The sequence below is a fragment of the Prionailurus viverrinus genome, chromosome D3 (genome assembly GCF_022837055.1).
Source record: "Prionailurus viverrinus isolate Anna chromosome D3, UM_Priviv_1.0, whole genome shotgun sequence".
NCBI lineage: Eukaryota > Metazoa > Chordata > Mammalia > Carnivora > Felidae > Prionailurus > Prionailurus viverrinus.
The window spans coordinates 7,519,196-7,537,827 of NC_062572.1; the positions used below are offsets into that span (position 1 = coordinate 7,519,196).

The 18,632-nt window shown below is 44.4% G+C and overlaps 1 protein-coding gene across 1 annotated transcript; it reads left to right on the plus strand.

Moving 5' to 3' along the window:
- The first annotated feature begins 1,827 nt into the window (after nucleotides 1-1,827).
- DIABLO (diablo IAP-binding mitochondrial protein) lies at nucleotides 1,828-18,535 on the plus strand. Its single transcript, XM_047827539.1, has 6 exons — nucleotides 1,828-2,172; nucleotides 3,038-3,164; nucleotides 6,898-7,029; nucleotides 7,783-7,893; nucleotides 8,069-8,165; nucleotides 17,768-18,535. The coding sequence occupies exons 1-6, from the start codon at nucleotides 2,123-2,125 to the stop codon at nucleotides 17,962-17,964; spliced, it is 714 nt and encodes a 237-aa protein (XP_047683495.1). The 5' UTR covers nucleotides 1,828-2,122; the 3' UTR covers nucleotides 17,965-18,535.
- The last annotated feature ends 97 nt before the right edge of the window (nucleotides 18,536-18,632 follow it).

The following is an 18,632-nucleotide window of genomic DNA, read 5'->3' on the forward strand; positions in this document are numbered from 1 at the left end:
GCTCGTTGGGAAGGTGACTCTATCTCATCTCCAAACTGCTAAACTCTGTAAATTACAATCAAGCACTCAGGAGCTCTTGGTTCTCTAAGCTCCCGTTTCTCACATACATGCATCCTCGCACTTACATGTTTTTTCAGACAACAGCTTTTGCTTTAGGTGGAAAGTTGCAAGTGAAAGTTGTATATCGGTTCTTCTACTCTGAGACACAGAGTAGGACGGGGTTCCTCTCGATGTAGGTTAGAAAAGGATTTGCACTGTATCCCACCCGCGGTGTTTAGAAAAGCAAGACAAGAAGGGACATGAAAAATCCCCTCGTGTACCACTTGCTCAGCCCATCCGATTGGGGAGCTTTGCAGGCATCGTTAGAGCCCTGTGGGCTGTGGCAGTGAAATGGGCGGAGGGCAGGCAGGGTTGCCAGTGCCCCGCCTGGCCTGAGACGGGCCGTGCGCAGCTCCCTGATTGCTCAGGGACCACGGGCAGACTCTGATTGGTCTCTAGACCACACCTAGTTGGTGAGCGCAGCTGCTGCCTGAATATCCCACAGCTCTGCCGAGGCCACTGGAGTACACACACGCCTGCCTTTAGACACCAGACCGGGAGAGGAACCGTGGAGCTGCTGCAGCGGAGGAGTTGTGCAAACTTTGCTGAGTGAGTAAAACGGGGAGAGAAGGAAGCTAGTGGCTGAGCCTGAGGGGAGATTGCTGGGCCGGACAGCAGTGGAGATAAAGAGATTGTTGCCATTGATCCCATCAGCGGTGGAAGATAACAGGACTGGAGCAGATGCACAAGGGGACAATGGGAAGGAGATAAGCCCGGAATCAAATTGATGCCCACTTCTTGGCACTTCTGCAACACTGGCTGGCCAGAAGGGCAAGCGTGCCAGGCTATAACACAAAAGACTCTCAGACTGCATGTTATCAAGCCTTGGGGTCCAGGGAATTGCTGAGGGGCTTCAATGAGGACCTGCTGCCTTCTCCCACCCAAAGGGGTCCCTCTCCTTTTCCCCTCCCAGGCAGCACGGGCAGCTGGGGCCGCAGCTTGAGTGATGGGAAAAGAAAGCTTTACTTCATTAGGCCATTAGCAGCACTCACAGCATTAAAAATGCAGGAGGTGGATGGGAAGAGAGAGCCAGGGATGAAGACTAATGCAGCAGCGGAGACTGGGAACAGACAGGCTTCTCTCTCCTCACAACCCAGATCCAGATTAGGAGTCCTAGAACAAGGAGAACTTTTGGTTTAAAAGACTTCTATTAGTGTAAATGCAAAGAGGGCGTCCAGATGGTTGTTAGGGAGAAAGTCAGCACTTGGGGCTTTCTCAGCCTTAGGGCAGCATGTTTACTCTTTTGAGGGCCAGGAGCTAGCCTAGCCCCCCTGTATCCACATTGTCTATAACACCGCCTGGCTCAGCAGCGCTTGCGGAGTGGCCATTGGAGGGTGGGGGGAGGGGGGACCGTCTTCTTTGCGCGCCCAGGGACTCCAGAGTGCCCCCGCCCCGCAGGTCCTCGGGCCTCCCGCTCCCTGCGATGCCGGCCTCGTCCACCATCCACGTGCTGCAGCTGCTGCGGGAGCTGCTGGCCTTCGTGCTCCTCAGCTACACGGTGCTCATCGGAGCGCTGCTGCTGGCCGGCTGGACCACCTACTTCCTGGTGCTGAAGTGACAGCGCCCGCAGCCCCGCCCCCCGCCCCGCCCGCCTCGTGCCAGCCCCCAGCGGCCGGAGCCACCGCGCGCTGCTCCGCCTCCTGCCGGACACCTTCCACCGCCCGACGGAAGAACTCTACGCCTCGCGCTCGGGCCAGGGCTGCCTCTCGAGGCAGGGCCTCGCCCGGGTAGGTATCCAACTTCCTCTCACGACGGCCGACTCCGCTCCGCCCGCTCAGCGCCCTCAGGCCCGGGGCCCGCCCAGTCCCACGCGGAAGCTGCGGCGGTTGGGCGCTCGTCGCGGCCGTTACCGCCGTTACCCTAAGCCCCGCCCCTTCCCTCCAGACTGTCCAGTCCCAACTGTTCTCTCGGGCGGGGGTGCGGTCATGGGGCCAGACCCACTCAAGAAGAGGCCGCGCCCCGTCCCCCGCTCACGAAGTGGCGTCACTTCCGGCGTGTGCGTCTAGCGTTCGGCCGCCGCAGGATGGCGGCTCTGAGGAGCTGGGTGTCGCGGAGCGTAGCCTCCCTCTTCAGGTACTTCTGTGGTCGGGTGCCAGGGCGGTGCGGCAGGGTGGGAGGCACCGCAGGGGGCGCCATGGCCGGGATGGCAGCGGCCGCCTAGGTGGCACGCTTTTGGCTTCTCGGCAGAGCGGGTCCCGGCGTCCCGCCCCTCTCAGATCCGAGGACCTCCTGACTGTGTCCCGGGCTGGAGGCCAAGCCCGGGGTCTGTTTCTCACTGACGGCTTTCCCGTTATTCCACTGGCCGAGTGCCAAGCCCCACAAGCTCGGGCTGGCTTCCTGGAGTGCCTCGGCCTGCCAGCGAGTTCCCGTTAGCCCATCGGAACCACTGGAGGGAGATAAGGGGAGAGGCCCTGGCGGGGGGCCGATTGTCAAGGAAGTGTTCCCTGAGGGCAGGAGGGGAGTTGGTCAGTCCCCGCGCGGGCACTGCCGGGTGCGTCCTCTGCACACCGGGGAGCCCTTCGCGGCACCTGCGGACTCCAGGTGTTGCCCAGCGGGGACTCTCGGGGACACCTGGAAACCTCAACCCGAGTTCCGGAGCGGAATGCTGCCTGCAGAAGCGTTTATTTTGGCCTGAGGTTTTTAAAAAGCTTTGAGACCGCCTTTTAAACTTCCATACCCGCTACCGGTTAAAGTCCGAAACCACCGGGCTCGCCTCCCCGCGCGGCAGCGGTTCACGGGAGTTGGGTAGCGGTTGCCCTTTCGATCGAGTCCTGGGCTGTCCAGTCCGACGCGCTTCCTCATGAGCCCTGTCATCTGGCGGGCCGACCCAGCGCCTCATTTAGGCTCCTGCTCGGCCCGGTGTGAGTTTTCAACCCCTGCAAACGAACTGAAGAGACTTACAGATTGGTAGTTACGCCTTATTAAATTTGACTTCTAGGTACAGACGGTGTGTTCCTGTCGTGGCTAACTTTAAGAAGCGCTGCTTCTCAGAAGTGATAAGACCCTGGCACAAAACTGTGGCAGTTGGATTTGGTGTGACCCTGTGTGCAGTTCCCATCGCACAGGTAAAAATACTGTAGTGTCACTGTTTCTTAGTGTACTGTGCCCTCTTGAAGTCTCGGGGGTGGGGCGCACTGACCCATCAGACAAGCTCTTAGTTTCACCCAGTGCTCCTACCCCCATGCGACAGTTTACTTTCTACCATACCAGCGTTATTTCTTCATAACTGGACAAATATATTAATACTCCCGTTTTAATGGTCCCACTTGGTAGGAACAGTATGTCAAATTGTATACAGAGGGGAGAGGAATAAGACGAGGGTATTACAGTCTATCAACAGAGTAGTCTTTCAACAAAAATTTATTGGGCAGCTTTAATGTGCCATTGCTAGAAATGTAAGAACAAAACAAAGTTCCTGCTTTCATGAAATTTACACTCTAGGGAAAAGGGGAGAAAATAAATATAAATGCCAGGTGATCAGTGCTGTGCAGGAAACAAATAGAATAAGAGAACAGGGAGTGCTTGGAGGGAGTTGTTTTGTTTTTAGGTAGGAAAGGGTAGCCCAGGAGGGCTATTCTCATAAGGTGATGTCTAAATAGGGATCAGAATGAGAAAATGAGCCATGGTAATGTCTTGGAGAAGAGTTTGCCAGGCAGAAGGAATTCTTGAGTACAAAGGGGTAGAAGCAGGTGTATGTCTGATATGTCTGATGAACAGCAAACAGGTTAATGTGGCTGGAGTGGAGTGAGAAAGAGAGCATAATAGATGGGGCCAGAACATTAGCTGAGGATCAAACTCAGCTTTTTGTCCTTTTTGGCATGGTAAGGCTTTAAATTGTATTCCAAAAAGGAAGGCACAGAGGATTTTAACACAAGGCTGTTACGATCTCATGTAAGTTTTTAAAGGCTGCTGTGTGGAACTAGGAAGACCAATGGGAGACTGTTGTTCTAGTCCAGGATTGGAGCAGGCTGGCAACAGTTTAGGTGGGGAGAAGTTGGACCAGATGCGGTCAGCATGAGTTGCCGATGGATTGAATGTGGAGCATATGCCAAGGTTTTTTAAAAAGCCTAAGCAGGGGCACCTGGGTGGCTCAGTCGGTTAAGCATGACTTCTGCTCAGGTCATGATCTCACAGTTCCTGAGTTCGAGCCCCCCGTCAGGCTCTCTGCAGTTTGTGCAGAGACATCTTTGGATCGTCTGCCCTCCCCCTGACCCCTCCTGTGCTCACGTTCTCTTTCTCTCTCTCAAAAATAAACAGTAAAAAATGAAAAAGCCTAAGCCACTGAAAGAATGGAGTTGCCATTTATTGGAGTGGAGGGGAGTGGGTTTTGGGAGGATGAAATCGAGAGTTTTGGAAGTGACAGTCTAAGATGTCTGGTAGACATCTAGGTGCTCTCAAGCAGACAGGTGATATGAAAGTGGCACCTTATTAAAACGATCACTGGTTGTGTGCTTTTGGGGAAAGAGCAAACCCCATTTTGGCAAAATATTTCTGATACTGACGTGTGTGTTTATCACAACAAGAAGATTGACTTCACTTCCCACAAGTCCTTTCAGCATCTTCTGAGGCTTACTCCTGAGACCGCACCTTTTTGTTCCTCACGCCAAACCTCATCTCTGTTTGTGAAGCATTGTTAATCCTAAAACCCTGACTTGAACACTGGCCCTTTTCTGCCATAATTAAGACAGCCTTCCTTCCTTCACAAGAATATTTTGGGTCTGTCCTTTCTCAGTTCATACACCTTTCTTAAGCCCCAGTTACCTCAGTCCCAGGCCACATGGCAGGAGCCTCTGGTCCTTATCCTGTAGGAATGGTATAGTTCCTTTTCTGTTCTTCAGAACCTGCAGTGGCTCTCCATTGTGTGCCCCCGCACTCGAGTGTCCTCGCTGGTCTCCCCTTCCTTGTGCCATCTGTTGTAACCAGGCTAGATCCCTAACCATCCCCCGCATGCAACAGATGTATTCTTTCCTCATTATCTCTTCTTCCCTGGGCTGCCTGACAGTTCTCATCCTAGCTGTCTCGGTCCCAAGTACCACCTCACTTTAAAGCCTTTCAGAGTTTCTGGCCAACAGTGATCTCCCTCTTATCCCTTGTGTTGTACATTTTGATATTTGGTGATAAGCTATCTGGCACTCTCCTGAGTCAGCAGAGCATAGTGGAAAGGGTACAGACTTGGGTGCAGATGTGGTTTGAAGTCTAGATATGTGGCTTTTGGGGAAAGTTTATAAAACTATTCTGAGTTTTCATTTCCTCATCTGTAAAAAAGAAGTGATAATACGTGGACCGTTGTAAGGAGCAAATGAAATGCATTGTAAAGTAAACCGTGAAGACGTCAGTTAGAATATGTAAAAGTTAGCTTCCAGTGAACAGTATATATTCTTCCCAGTCTTTCTAGCCCCTGAATGGAAGGTACATAAGGAATACTTATTTGATTGAATGAAAGATAAATATGGTAAATGAAATTCTGGATTTGTTCATGTGTCAGAGATAATTCTTGACGGCTACTTTCAATGGGCAGCGGTTCTCTGGGCTTACACTCTAAATAGCAAAAACAAGACAACATAGGATTGAAGGAATTGGTTTCTTTGTTCTGATACGATCAGTGCTCTGTTGAGGAAGGAAAAGGCAGAGTCCGGGATGACCCGAAAGTAAAGCATTCCTGTGAAGCCTTTGGTAATTCAGCGTAAAACAAAGAGCATCTTTCCAAAAGTTCACATTATGCCACTTGGCTTTTCAGGAAAGACATTAGTACAGTAACAGCTTTTTTTTCTTCGTAAACTTGAAAATCTTCTCCAGACATATTTTGGTTATTGAGATCAGGTACTAATGTAGGTCTTTTTTTCTTTTTCTTTTTTATTAACGTTTATTTATTTTTGAGAGAGAGAGAGCTCAAGCGGGGGAGGGGCAGAGAGAAAGAGGGACAGAGGATCCAAAGTAGGCTCTGCGCTGACGGCAGCGAGTCCAGTGTGGGGCTCGAACCCACAAACTGCGAGAGATCATGACCTGAGCCGAAGTCAGACGCTCAACCAAGCCACCCAGGCGCCTCTGTAAATCTTTCTTAAAAGAAAAGTGGCTTAACACAAACTTTGCGAAAGCAGGGGAGACCTGTTTTTAGTTAAGGTGGCTACATTACCTTAACTCTTGAGAAGTTATATTCGCTTTTTTTAAATAACTGAGGTCAGAGTAAAGAGTCCCCAAACCCAAGACACTACTGTTCATTCTGCCCAGAATTGCTCTCCCCCATCCACCCATCTACTTAGACTCTGCTTAATTGTCATCAGCTCTGTGAAGCCTTTTCTAAGCTCTTTTCATTCAACATAGAAGAGATTGTTTTCATGTGTGTGCCCCCACTGTAGCCTGTATGGACTTCTGCCACAACTCCGTGGTACTTGACTGCGTTAATTTCTCAAGTTCTCTGTTAGCCCCAGCTCCTCCCCTTCCCCATCTGAAATCTTTGAGGACAGAGACTATATCCTATATATCTTCATATCCCAGGTATCTAACACTGTGTTCATGAATGAATCACAACTTTCTGAAATTTGTTGGTTATAATTACTAGACCTATTTCATGTAAAGAAGTGCTTGGCTTTTTGGAGCAGAGCATAAAGAATAAAAGTGGACGGAAAGCATACTCTGGGGTTACTTCCGTATATTGTCTTTATTAGCCCAAATAGAGCCTAATGAGAAAACAAAGAAGCAGCTGCAGTGTGACAAGTGTTTTTCACTTGGCTATCTATGATGAAATTCTCGGTTGGAGCTTTAGGTTAGAAGTTGAGTGAAAATGTTTGTGTTTTTCAGAAATTGGAGCCTCATTCTCTTAGCAATGATGCATTAATGAGGAGAGCTGTGTCTTTGGTAACAGATAGCACCTCCACCTTTCTCTCTCAGACCACGTATGCTTTGATTGAAGCAATCACTGAATATACTAAGGTAAGTGTCCTCTTAAGTTTTGATTGTCTAAACCAGGGGTTAGCAAATTATTGCTCATAGCCCAAGTCTAGCCTGATGCCTGTTTTCGTAGTTCTACTGAAACGTAGCCAGACTCATTTGTTTTTATGTTGTCTGTGACTGTTTTTGTGAATTGAATAGTTTCAACAGAGACTATAGGGCCCACAAAGCCTAAAATATTCACACTCTGGTCCTTTACAAAAGTTGGCCGAGGCTTCGACCTAAGTCAGTGGGGTTTAGACTTTTTCCAGGAACTCCTTCTTTTTTTAAAAAAAAAAAGTCTTTAAATACAGCATCGCAGTATAAGACCAGAGAACAAAGCTGATTGGGTTCAGTTAGGGGTAAAGGGGTGCAGAGTCTAACACTTGCAGCACCAGGGGCTTCTCTGTGGGAATAGTTTCAAAACCACTAATCTGAGCTAATAGGTATCATTTATAGGTTTATTATACCTTTATTTTTTGGCAGCTTTCCCCCTCAGCCTTCTGGGCTTTTCTTCTACGTTGTATTCTCTGTGTGAACTGCTAACAATCTTTTAAAAACACAAAAGTGGACTAGTGGGGACACTCGTGTCCTAGAATAATGCCTTTACCTCATACAGTAGTGCGATTTCAGTGAGGTGGAAGGACTGAAGAGCTGGTTGGCTATAACAGGACTTGATTTCCTTGAGGTGTAATTCTCACTAATCCTAGTATGTCTCGCCTATTTTACTCACGCTTATTTATTCTATATTTGTAGGCCGTTTACACCTTAATTTCTTTGTACCGACAATATACAAGTTTACTTGGGAAAATGAATTCACAGGAGGAAGATGAAGTGTGGCAGGTGATCATAGGAGCCAGAGTTGAGGTAAGAAAAAGTTATTGGACATTTCTGTATTAGTGCCCCTACCTCATTCTGGTATCTAAATTAGTAAATTAAGGTGTCTGACCAGTAACTGTTCTCTGAATCTACTACTCTAAGTCCATTTTAATGTGCTTATGAACCTCTCGTTGTTGTCTGAAGTGCTGTGTTTAACTTACAGATGACTTCAAAGCAACAAGAGTACTTGAAGTTGGAAACCACTTGGATGACTGCCCTTGGTCTTTCAGAGATGGCGGCAGAAGCCGCATACCAGACTGGTAGGTTCCAGTTTTCACTACCAGTGTGCCAGTTGAGTTTTCATCTAGCTGTAAAATGAGGGATTTAGATTAGACAGTCTAAGGCCTGTGGCTCTGACTGAAAAAATGTCTCCATATCCAATCGCCAGGTAGTCTGTGTCTAGAAAATGGTGCAACTGCTGCCCATTAGAAAATAATTGTGTCCAAATGGTTTTTAGGCTTTTTTTTAAATGTTTATTTTGAGAGAGAGCACAGGGGAGGGACAGAGGGAGGAAGAATCCCAAGCAGGCTCCGCACTGTCAGTGCAGAGCCGGATGCGTGGCTCAAACCTTGAGATCATGACCTGAGCCCAGACCAAAAGTCAGGATGCTTAACTGACTGAGCCACCCAGGTACCCCAGATTTTTAAGCATTTGTGTTTTTTGTGGGGTTTTTTTTTTAAGTTTATTTGAGAGAGATAGAGGCAGGGAATCCCAAGTAGGCTTCATGCTGTCTGTGCAGACCAGATGCAAGGCTTGATCCCACAAACCGCGAGATCACGACCTGAGTGCAGATCAAGAGTTGGACGCTTAAGCAGCTGAGCCACTCAGGCACCCCAAGCGTTTTATTCGTTTCGTAACACCGATATTTATGAATAACTAGTCATTGAGGGACACAGTTGGAGGAGACTTGAGATCATCAATCCGTGTGAACCTTACTGAAACCTGGAATCCTAGTCAGTGGCGGATCCCAGGCAAATAATAGCTACTATTTATTGAGTATATGTTGTAAGTATTTTATAGGCACTTTCAATTTAAGGAACTTGAGGATGATCTTTCCCACTTTACAAATGAAGAAAATGGGGAGAGAGGGTTAAGAAACCCGTGGAGATGATGTGGTATGGTAAGTAAGCAGCCAGACTGGGATTCAGCCCGATTCTAATGCCTCCACTTTTGTATCCCAGTCATTCACCAGGATGTTTTTTGAACCTCACTATCCATCCAGTGGGCTTGAGCTGAATGTTTTTGAATTTAAAATATTTTAAATAAAACTAGTTTAATCTTACCTGAATTCGTTTCAAACCAGAAGCCTAGGGTCAGCTCTTTTGTTTTCTGACTTCGGGATAACAAACTAGGGGCTCTGGTGCCACATCTTAAAAAAAAGCATATAATATGTTTGGTTTTTTTATGTTGATTTGAGAGAGTGCATGAGCAGAGGAAGGGCAGAAAGAATCCCAAGCAGGCCCCTCACTGTCAGCACAGAGCCCGATGTGGGGCTCAATCATGAGATCAAGACCTGCACCGAAATCAAGAGTCACCTGCTTAACTGACTGAACCACCCAGGTGCCCCACAACATATGTATGTATTTTTTAAAGTAAAACAAAAAAGAATTGTTAGTGAACTAAAAGCAGAATTGGAATGAAGAGTGAAACAGCAAATATATGAAAGTAGCACCATAGCAGTGCCACGGCAGAGGTGGGAGATGTGCAGTGAACAGGGAGATTTGCTGAGGTGTTACAGCACAAACATTCCCAGGCAACCTTCATCATCCGGGCAGGCTTAGATTGAGCTGGAGAAAAGGGAAAGTAAGCATTATCTGGAAAAAGACCTTTTCGTAAAACTGATTAAAAAGGCTTACAACTTAAAATCATGGCAAAAAGCTCAATATGAAATATACAAAGAATCCTAAAAAAAAACTATAAGAATCAGTCTTATCAGCAATCCTGGATGCAAGGTGACAAATCAATAACCTAGAATTTTATATCCAGCCAAATATTATTTCAGATATAAAAAGACTCAAAAGTTTACCAACCACATATGCTTTCTGGAAAAACTGCTTTGTGAATAAAGAAATTAGTTTAGGGGCGCCTGGGTGGCGCAGTCGGTTAAGCATCCGACTTCAACCAGGTCACGATCTCGAGGTCTGTGAGTTCGAGCCCCACGTCAGGCTCTGGGCTGATGGCTCAGAGCCTGGAGCCTGTTTCCGATTCTGTGTCTCCCTCTCTCTCTGCCCCTCCCCCGTTCATGCTCTGTCTCTCTCTGTCCCAAAAATAAATAAACGTTGGAAAAAAAAAAAAAAAAAGAAATTAGTTTAAAAAGGAGCAACTGAGATAAAAATAGTGAAAAAAATTTAATAAAACTTGTCAACATTTGAGGTTTTTTTTTTTAATGTTTGAGAGTGAGAGAACACAAGCAGAGGAGGGGCAAAGAGAGAGGGAGACACTAAATCCAAAGCAGGCTCCAGGCTCTGAGCTGTCAGTGCAGAGCCTGACACGGGGTTGAACTTATGAACTGTGAGAACGTAACCTGAGCTGAAGTTGGACGCTTAACCAACTGAGCCACGCAGGTGCCCCCTGAGTGTTAAATTTTTAAATCAGTTCAGGGAAGAAGTGAAAGCATGCTAAGAAGAGATAGACATTGGCTTAACATTAGACCTTGTTAAATGAAAACTTGATAAAGATTTAAAAGAAAGAAAATGCGAAGTAAATAAAGGAACAAGTACCAACATCAATAATTGCAATAGCTAAGAACATGTTCAAAAAAATAATCACAGCAAAAATGATTTACAGAGATACCTAAAACAAAATGTATAGGAAGGTTGAAAGTTATAAAAAGCTAAACTGAGCCATTATTAAGAAAAAGAAAGCTATCCCAAAAAGCTCTAGCAGAGCGATGTCAGAATCCGAAAAAGGATTCAAGACTAAAGGCATTAAAACAATCCAGAAGATATCAGTCATTAAGCAATTGCCTGATAAGGAATTCAAAGTGATTGTCATAAACGTACTCACTGGACTTGAGAAAAAGGGGATGAACTCAGAATTTCAACAAAGAGAAAATCTAAAAAGAACCAGAGATGAAGAATTCAGCGATGGAAATAAAAAATACACTAGAGGGAATCAACAGAAGATGAGAGGAGGGAGAGGAATAGATCAATGATCTGGAGGACAGGGTGATGGAAAACAAGCTGAACAGCAAAACGTAAAAATAGGTTAAGGGTACTCGGTGACTTTATCAAGCATAATGACATCCACATGATAGGGATCCTAGAAGGAGAAGAGAGAAGACGGCAGAAAACCTTCCTAATCTGAAAAAGGAAACAGACATTCAGGTCCAGGAAGCACAAATAGCCCCTAACAAGATGAACCAAAAGAGATCCACACCAAGATATACAATTAAAATGGCAGAAAGTACGGGGAGCCTGGGTGGCTCAGTCACTTAAGTGTATCTGACTTTGGCTCAGGTCATGATCTTGCGGTTCATGATTTCAAGCCCCGTGGAGGGCTCTGTGCTGACAGCTCAGAGCCTGGAGTCTGCTTCGGATTCTGTGTCTTCCTCTCTCTGCTCCTCCCCCGTGCTTGCTTGCTCACTCTCAAAAATAAACAAACATCAAAAAAATAATAAATCAGCAAAATAGTTACATGCAAGAGATACCCCATAAGGCTACTAGTTGATTTTTTCAGCACAAACTTTGCAGGCCAGAAGGAAGTGGCATGTGTTGCAAGTGCTAAAAGGAGAAAATCTATGACCAAGAATACCCAGCAAGGTTATCATTCAAAATATAAGGAGAGAGAGTTTCCCAAACAAAAGTTAAAGGAGTTCATCACCACTAAACCAGCCTATGGGAAATGTTAAAGGAAATTCTTTAAATGGGGGTGGGGGGGAGGCCATAACTAGAAGAAAATTATGAAAGGAAAAAATGTCACACGTAAAAGCCAATATATAGTAAAAGTATTAGATTATTCACTTACAAAGCCAGTATAGAAGTTAAACCACATAAGTAGTAAAAATTGATACAAAAATGAGTCAAGGGATACACAAAAAGATGTGAAATGACATCATATACATAAAATGTGGAGAAAGTAAAAATTTAATGCTTACAAACTTAAGAAACCAACTTAATATAGACTCTGATGCATATAACATGTTATATATGAACCAAATGGTGACCACAAATCAAAAACCTATAATAGATACACACAAAAACCACCACTAAAGAAAGCCATCAGGGGCACCTGGGTGGCTCAGTTGAGCGTCCAACTTCAGCTCAGGTGATGATCTTGCAGTTCGTGGGTTCAAGGCTCACCTCAGGCTCATTGCTGTCAGCGCTGAGCCCGCTTTGGATCCTCTGTTCTCCACTTCTTTCTGCCCCTCAGCCTCTTCCACTCTGTCTCTCAAAAATAAAAATTTTAAAAAAGCCATCAAATTCACAAGGGAAAAGAGCAAGAGAAGAACTATAAAAACAACCAGAAAACAGTTTACAAGATGGCAGTAAGTATACACCTATCAATAATTACTTTAAATGTAAGGGGACTAAGTGCTCCAAAAGACACAGAAGACCCACTTATGCTGCCTACGAGAGATTCGCTTCTGACCTAAACACACGTACAGACTGAAGGTGAAGGGATGGAAAAACATATGCCATGCAAATGAAGTGGGGGGGTGGGGGGGAAGCCAGGGTAGCAATACTTCTATCAGAAATCGACCTTGTTAATTTTTTTTAAGTGTGTTTATTTTTGAGAGAGAAAGCATGAGTTGGGGAGAGGCAGAGAGAATCCCAAGCAAGCTCCACATGGTCAGCACAGAACCTGATGTGGGGGTCAAACTCATGACCTGAGCTGAAGTCAGACACTTAACTGACCAAGCCAGCCAGGCGCCCCCAGACAAATAGACTTTAAAACAAAGCCTGTAGCAAGAGACAAAGAAGGATATTACATAAAGGAATCAATCCAACAAGACATAACAGTTAACAAATATGCACGCAACATAGCACCTAAATACATACATCAGATATTAACAGAAAAGGGAGAAATTGACAGTAATATAATAATGGTAAGGGATTTTAACACCCCACTTAGATAATTCAGGGGCGCCTAGGTGACTCAGTTAAGCATCTCTTGATTTTGGCTCAGATCATGATCTCACAGTTGATGAGATTAAGCCCCATGTCCAGCCCTATGCTGACAGCACGGGGCCTCCTTGAGATTCTCGCTCTCCTCCCCCCCCCACCCCCAAATAAATATTTTAAAAAAAAAAAAAAAAGGATAGATGATCCAGACAGAAAACAGTGGCTTTGAACAACACATTAGACCACATGAACCTAACAGCTAAACACACAAAACATTCCATCACAAAACAGAGTATACAGTCTTTTCAAGTGCACATAGAACATTCTCCAGGAAAGATCACATGTGAGGCCACAAAACTAGTCTCAGTAAGTTTAAGAAGATTGAGATCTTATCAAATATCTTTTCTGACCCCAATGAATTGAGACTAGAAATCAATTTCAAGAAGAAAATCTGGAAAAATACACAAACACATGGAGGCTAAACAACATGCTACTGAACAAGTGGGTCAACCAAGAAATCATAGAGGAAATAAAATACATGGAGAGAAAAGAAAACACACTGGTCCAAAATCTTTGGGACTGAGCCAAAGCAGTTCTAAGTTTACAGTAATATAGGCCTCACTTAAGAAATTAAAAAAAAAAGAAAAAGAAAAACTCAAAAAAACCTAACCTTACACCTAAAGGAGCTAGAAAAAGAAGAACAAATAAAACTTAAAGCCTAGTAGAAGGGAACAAAATAATAAAGATTGGAGCAGAAATAGGAAATTTTTTTTTTTAATGTTTATTTTTGAGACAGAGAGAGACAAAGCATGAATGGGGGAGGGTCAGAGAGAGGGAGACACAGAATCTGAAACAGGCTCCAGGCTCTGAGCTGTCAGCACAGAGCCCAACGCGGGGCTCGAACTCACGGACCGTAAGATCATGACCTGAGCCGAAGTCGGCCGCTTAACCAACTGAGCCACCCAGGCGCCCCTGAAATAGGAAATTTAAAAAAAAGGAAAGGTCAATGAACCCAAGAGCTGGTTCTTTCAAAAGACAGACAAAATTGATAAACCTTAGTCAGACTCCTAAAAAAAAAAGAAAAAAGGACTCGGGCACCTGGGTGGCTCAGGTCATGGGTTTATGGGTTTGAGATCTCACAGTTTATGGGTTGAGCCCTGCGCCAGGCCCTGAGCTGACAACTCAGAGCCTGGAACCTGCTTCAGATTCTGTGTCTCCCTCTCTCTGCCCCTCCCCCTGCTCGTGCTCTGTCTCCCTTTCTCAAAAATAAACATTCAAAAAATCAGAAATGGAGAATACCACAGAAATACCACATACCGATACCACAGAAATACAAAGGATTATAAAAGATTATGAAAAATCATATACCAACAAATTGGACAATGTGGAAGAAATAATAAATTCCTAGAAACCTACATCTTCCAAAAGTGAACCAATAAAAGATAGAAAATTTGAACAGAACAATTACTAGTAATGAAATGGAATCAGTAATAAAAACTCCTGGGGCACCAGGGTGGCTCAGTGGGTTAAGCGTCGGACTCTGGATTTCGACTCAGGGCATGATCCCGCAGTTCATGAGATTGAGCCCCACAATAGTGGAGACCCTGCTTGGGATTCTCCCTCTCCCTCAAAATTAATATTAAAAAAAAAAAAAACTCCCAACAAAAGTCGAGGGCCAGATGGCTTCACCAAATTGAATCATACTAAGCTTTTAAGGAAGAGAGAATACCTGTTCTTCTCAAACTATTCCAAAAAATAGACAAAAATTTCCAAATTCAGCCCTCCCTGATACCAAAACGAAAGACTGCAAAAAGAAAACCAGAAGCCAGCAGTACTTCTGAGGAACATAGATGCAAAACATAGAGGAACATAGATCCTCAATAACAACATTACAAAAATCATTCATCAAGGTCAAGTGAGCTTTATTCCAGGGACGAGAGGGTTGTTTGATATTTGCAAATCGGTGTGATACTTCACATTAACAAGAAGAAGGATAAAAACCATATGATCAACTCAATAGATGCAAAGAAAAGCATTTGACAAAATATGACATCCATTGATGATAAAAACTCTCAGCAAAGTGGGCTTAGTGGGAATATCCCCAAATACATTAAAGGCCATACCTGAAAAGTCCACAGCTAACTTCATCCTCAGTTGTTTAAAAAAAAAGATTTAAGAAAATTTACAATTGCACCCAAAAGAATAAAATACCTAGGAATAAATTCATCTGAGGAGGCAAAAGATGCATATTCTGAAAACTATAAGGCATTGATGGAACAAACTGAAGACACAAATATTGGAAGGAAATGAACCAAAATGCTAATATAGTTTGGATGTTGGAATAATGGGTGATTTTTAAATTATTTTATAATCAGTAAATATTCAACACTAACAAAAATATATCATGAAAATGTAATAAAGCAAAATTGAGATTTACAAGGAAAAGTTACGTTTTATACACATCTCAGAGACTCACAGATCAAGACTAAAAAAAAGTAAAGCTGTGAAGGGTCAGAACAATGATTTTTAAAAGCTTCATCAAGTATACATAGTAGATATAAAACTTTGCCCCCCTTCCAAATACAATCTTCTCAAACAAATAGAGCACATACAAAAACTGATTTTATGCCAGGTGACAAAGCCTCAGCCAATTCCCTCTTACCCCCTTCTCTGACCAAAAATCAAAATAGAAATGGAAAAATATTTGAAACGGTGATGACAAGTGCAGTATGCAGCAGACAGAGTTGCAGATAAAGTAGCTGCTAAAGAGACCTGGGGCACCTTTAAAGAGGTATGTCATAAATTCAAAGAACAGCCATGAATGACAAGGAATATTCAGTGTACTGAGTACTGAAAATGAAGAAACTAAACTTGTAACCCATTTAGAAATAGGGGACTGTACACCCAGTGTAGAACAAATGAAATAAAAGGTGTAAGAAGATAAAAATAATCAGAAAGGCAAAATCAGGGTGCCTAGGTGGCTCAGCTGGTTAAGCATCCAACTCTTAACTCAGGTCATGATCTCACCGTTTATGGGTTCAAGCCCCTCAGACTCCTGGCAGACAGTGTCAGGAACTTGCTTGGGATTTCTGTCTGTCTCTCCCTCTCTTTCTGCCTTCCCCCGCTCATGTGCTCTCGCTTTCAAAATACAAAGAAAAAGGGCAAAATCTGGTTCTTAAAAAGAAAAAAAAATTTTTTGGCAAGTAGGACTTTTTAGAAGGCAAAAGTAACATTAGAAAGGGCTGTTACAGGGGCGCCTGGGTGGTGCAGTCGGTTAAGCGTCCGACTTCAGCCAGGTCACGATCTCGCGGTCCGTGAGTTCGAGCCCTGCGTCAGGCTCTGGGCTGATGGCTCAGAGCCTGGAGCCTGTTTCCGATTCTGTGTCTCCCTCTCTCTCTGCCCCTCCCCTGTTCATGCTCTGTCTCTCTCTGTCCCAAAAATAAATAAATGTTGAAAAAAAAAATTTTTTTTTAAATAAAAAATAAAAAAAAAGAAAGAGCTGTTACAGATACGGAGGGTTTTTAATTATATCAATATTATAGTCTTTATGGAAACCCCACATTGGCCAAAGAAGTAAAGAATCAAAATAGAGCCAATAACCATAAAGGTTGAAACAGTATTCAAAGACTCTGTGTCCCAAAAGTGGACACTAAACCCAGCTGTTTTGTGGGATAGCTTTATCAAATCTTTCAGGAACATATCCTACATTACAGAAAGTGTATCAGTACACAGAAAATGATGGCAAGCCTCCCAACTGTTGTATAAAGCTGGCCTAGGGCTGATCCCAAACTGCACTAGGCCAGTACCAAAACAAAAAAAGAACTATGGTCAGTATCACTTAAGAATATACATAAAAGTAAGATATAGCCTTTTACTGCAAAATACAAAATACTTCAACACTGGAAAAAAAAAAAACTATCAATATAATTTACTACTTGAGATTATCTACAGTAGATTAAAGGAGAAAAGCCAGCGGTGTAATATCAATATAGGCCCCAAAAGCCTTCAGTAAAATGTAATACCCATTTATGATTTCAATCCCAGTACAGTTATGAATACAGTTTTATTAACATGATAATCAAGGTTAAGTACTCCTACTTAATGAACTATGAGAGGCATTCCCATCAAGGTCAAAATAAGATGCTTGCTATTCTCCACTAACTTTTAACATTGTGCTGAAGGTTCTTATTGATACAGTAAGGTAGAAAAGAACCACCCAGATCATCTATAGATGAATTGATAAGTGTGCATATCTGTATGATGAAATATACTAGTAGCAGGTAAACAGAATGATAGAGCCTGAAAACATGTTTAAAGAAAAAGCAAAATTGCAAAATATGTTCAATAAATACCTTTTGTGCCATTATATAAAGTAGCAAAATATTTCTCTATGCATCCCATATGTACAAAAGATGAGAAAGATGCTCATTAAACTTCCAGCAGAGGTTATCTCTGAAGATTAGGTAGGCGACGAAAGAGATCTTTGACAATTTAATGAGCTATTAATTTGTCAAAAAGAAATGTATTACTTGTGTAAATTCATAAGATGTCTATACTAAGAGCTGTGTAGCTGTAGAGATGGTTGTGGGAATCAACATTTAGTAATTATTAATAACGAGAGCGGATAGCTGGAGAAATATGCAGACCTGAACGTGGAGACAGTTCTCTGTGGTGCAGAGAGGGAGGGCAGGGCGAGTCTCCAAGAGGGGCTCAGACGACAGGGAGCCACAGGCTTTCCTTTTTGCCACCGTGCCCTCTACCCTTCCGCCATTCAGCCTAACCGTGCCATCTCTTGGCAGGAGCGGATCAGGCCTCTATAACTGCCAGGAATCACATTCAGCTGGTGAAGTCCCAGGTGCAGGAGGTGCGCCAGCTTTCCCAGAAAGCAGAAACCAAGTTGGCAGAAGCACAGACAGAGGAACTCCGTCAGAAAACTCAGGAGGAAGGGGACGAGAGGGCGGAACCGGAGCAGGAAGCCTACCTGCGGGAGGATTGAGTGCCTGATCTGCCCAGCCTTCGTCCGAGTCTGCCGGCTCCGCCCCGGGGCCACGATCCGCTTGGCTCTCTCCGCACAGAGAGGAGTCAGCAGGTCCTGCCCTGGCCCATCGGGCCAGAGGCCATAGCTGTGAGTGCCTGACCCATTTCCCCACGGACCTGGTTCTTAGCCCTGAGGCACTGCGCGCCCTGTTTAACATTTGACCCCACCCCCACCCCCAGCTTTCCACCCACCACAATCTTTTTACCTCCCACCCAGAGCATCTCAGCAGCCTGGCCAGAGAGAGGGTCCTTCTTCCGTCCTGCCCACAAGTTCAGTAGCAGTTTAACCTGTTTCCAGTCGTATTCGCATTTTCAAATCTGATTTAGTCTTTGCTCCCTCCATAGGGATGGGAGTTTTGGGGGGAATGGGGAGCCTGTTAAGATTTTTTTTTAAGTGTTTCTAATCCTTTCTGTGATCTGGCCCCTCTGCCTGTAAGGACACCTGAGGCCCAGGAGCCAAAAGTCCATTTTTCTTAAGGAACTGAATGCAGAGTGTTTACCTGGTGCTCAACAGGACATATTCCAACACACGCCTCTTGTTTCCTTCTTCCTCTATTGTATCTGAAGGAGAATAGTTTTGTTTTTTGCACTTCAAAAAAGTCTGTATTCTGGGGCCCTGTGCAGCCT

Coding starts and splice junctions, on each gene's coding strand:
- DIABLO (XM_047827539.1), top strand. CDS start 2,123: ATGGCGGCTCTGAGGAGCTGGGTGTCGCGGAGCGTAGCCTCCCTCTTC. Junction 2,173..3,037: donor AGCGTAGCCTCCCTCTTCAG/GTACTTCTGTGG, acceptor TTTGACTTCTAG/GTACAGACGGTGTGTTCCTG. Junction 8,166..17,767: donor AGAAGCCGCATACCAGACTG/GTAGGTTCCAGT, acceptor ATCTCTTGGCAG/GAGCGGATCAGGCCTCTATA.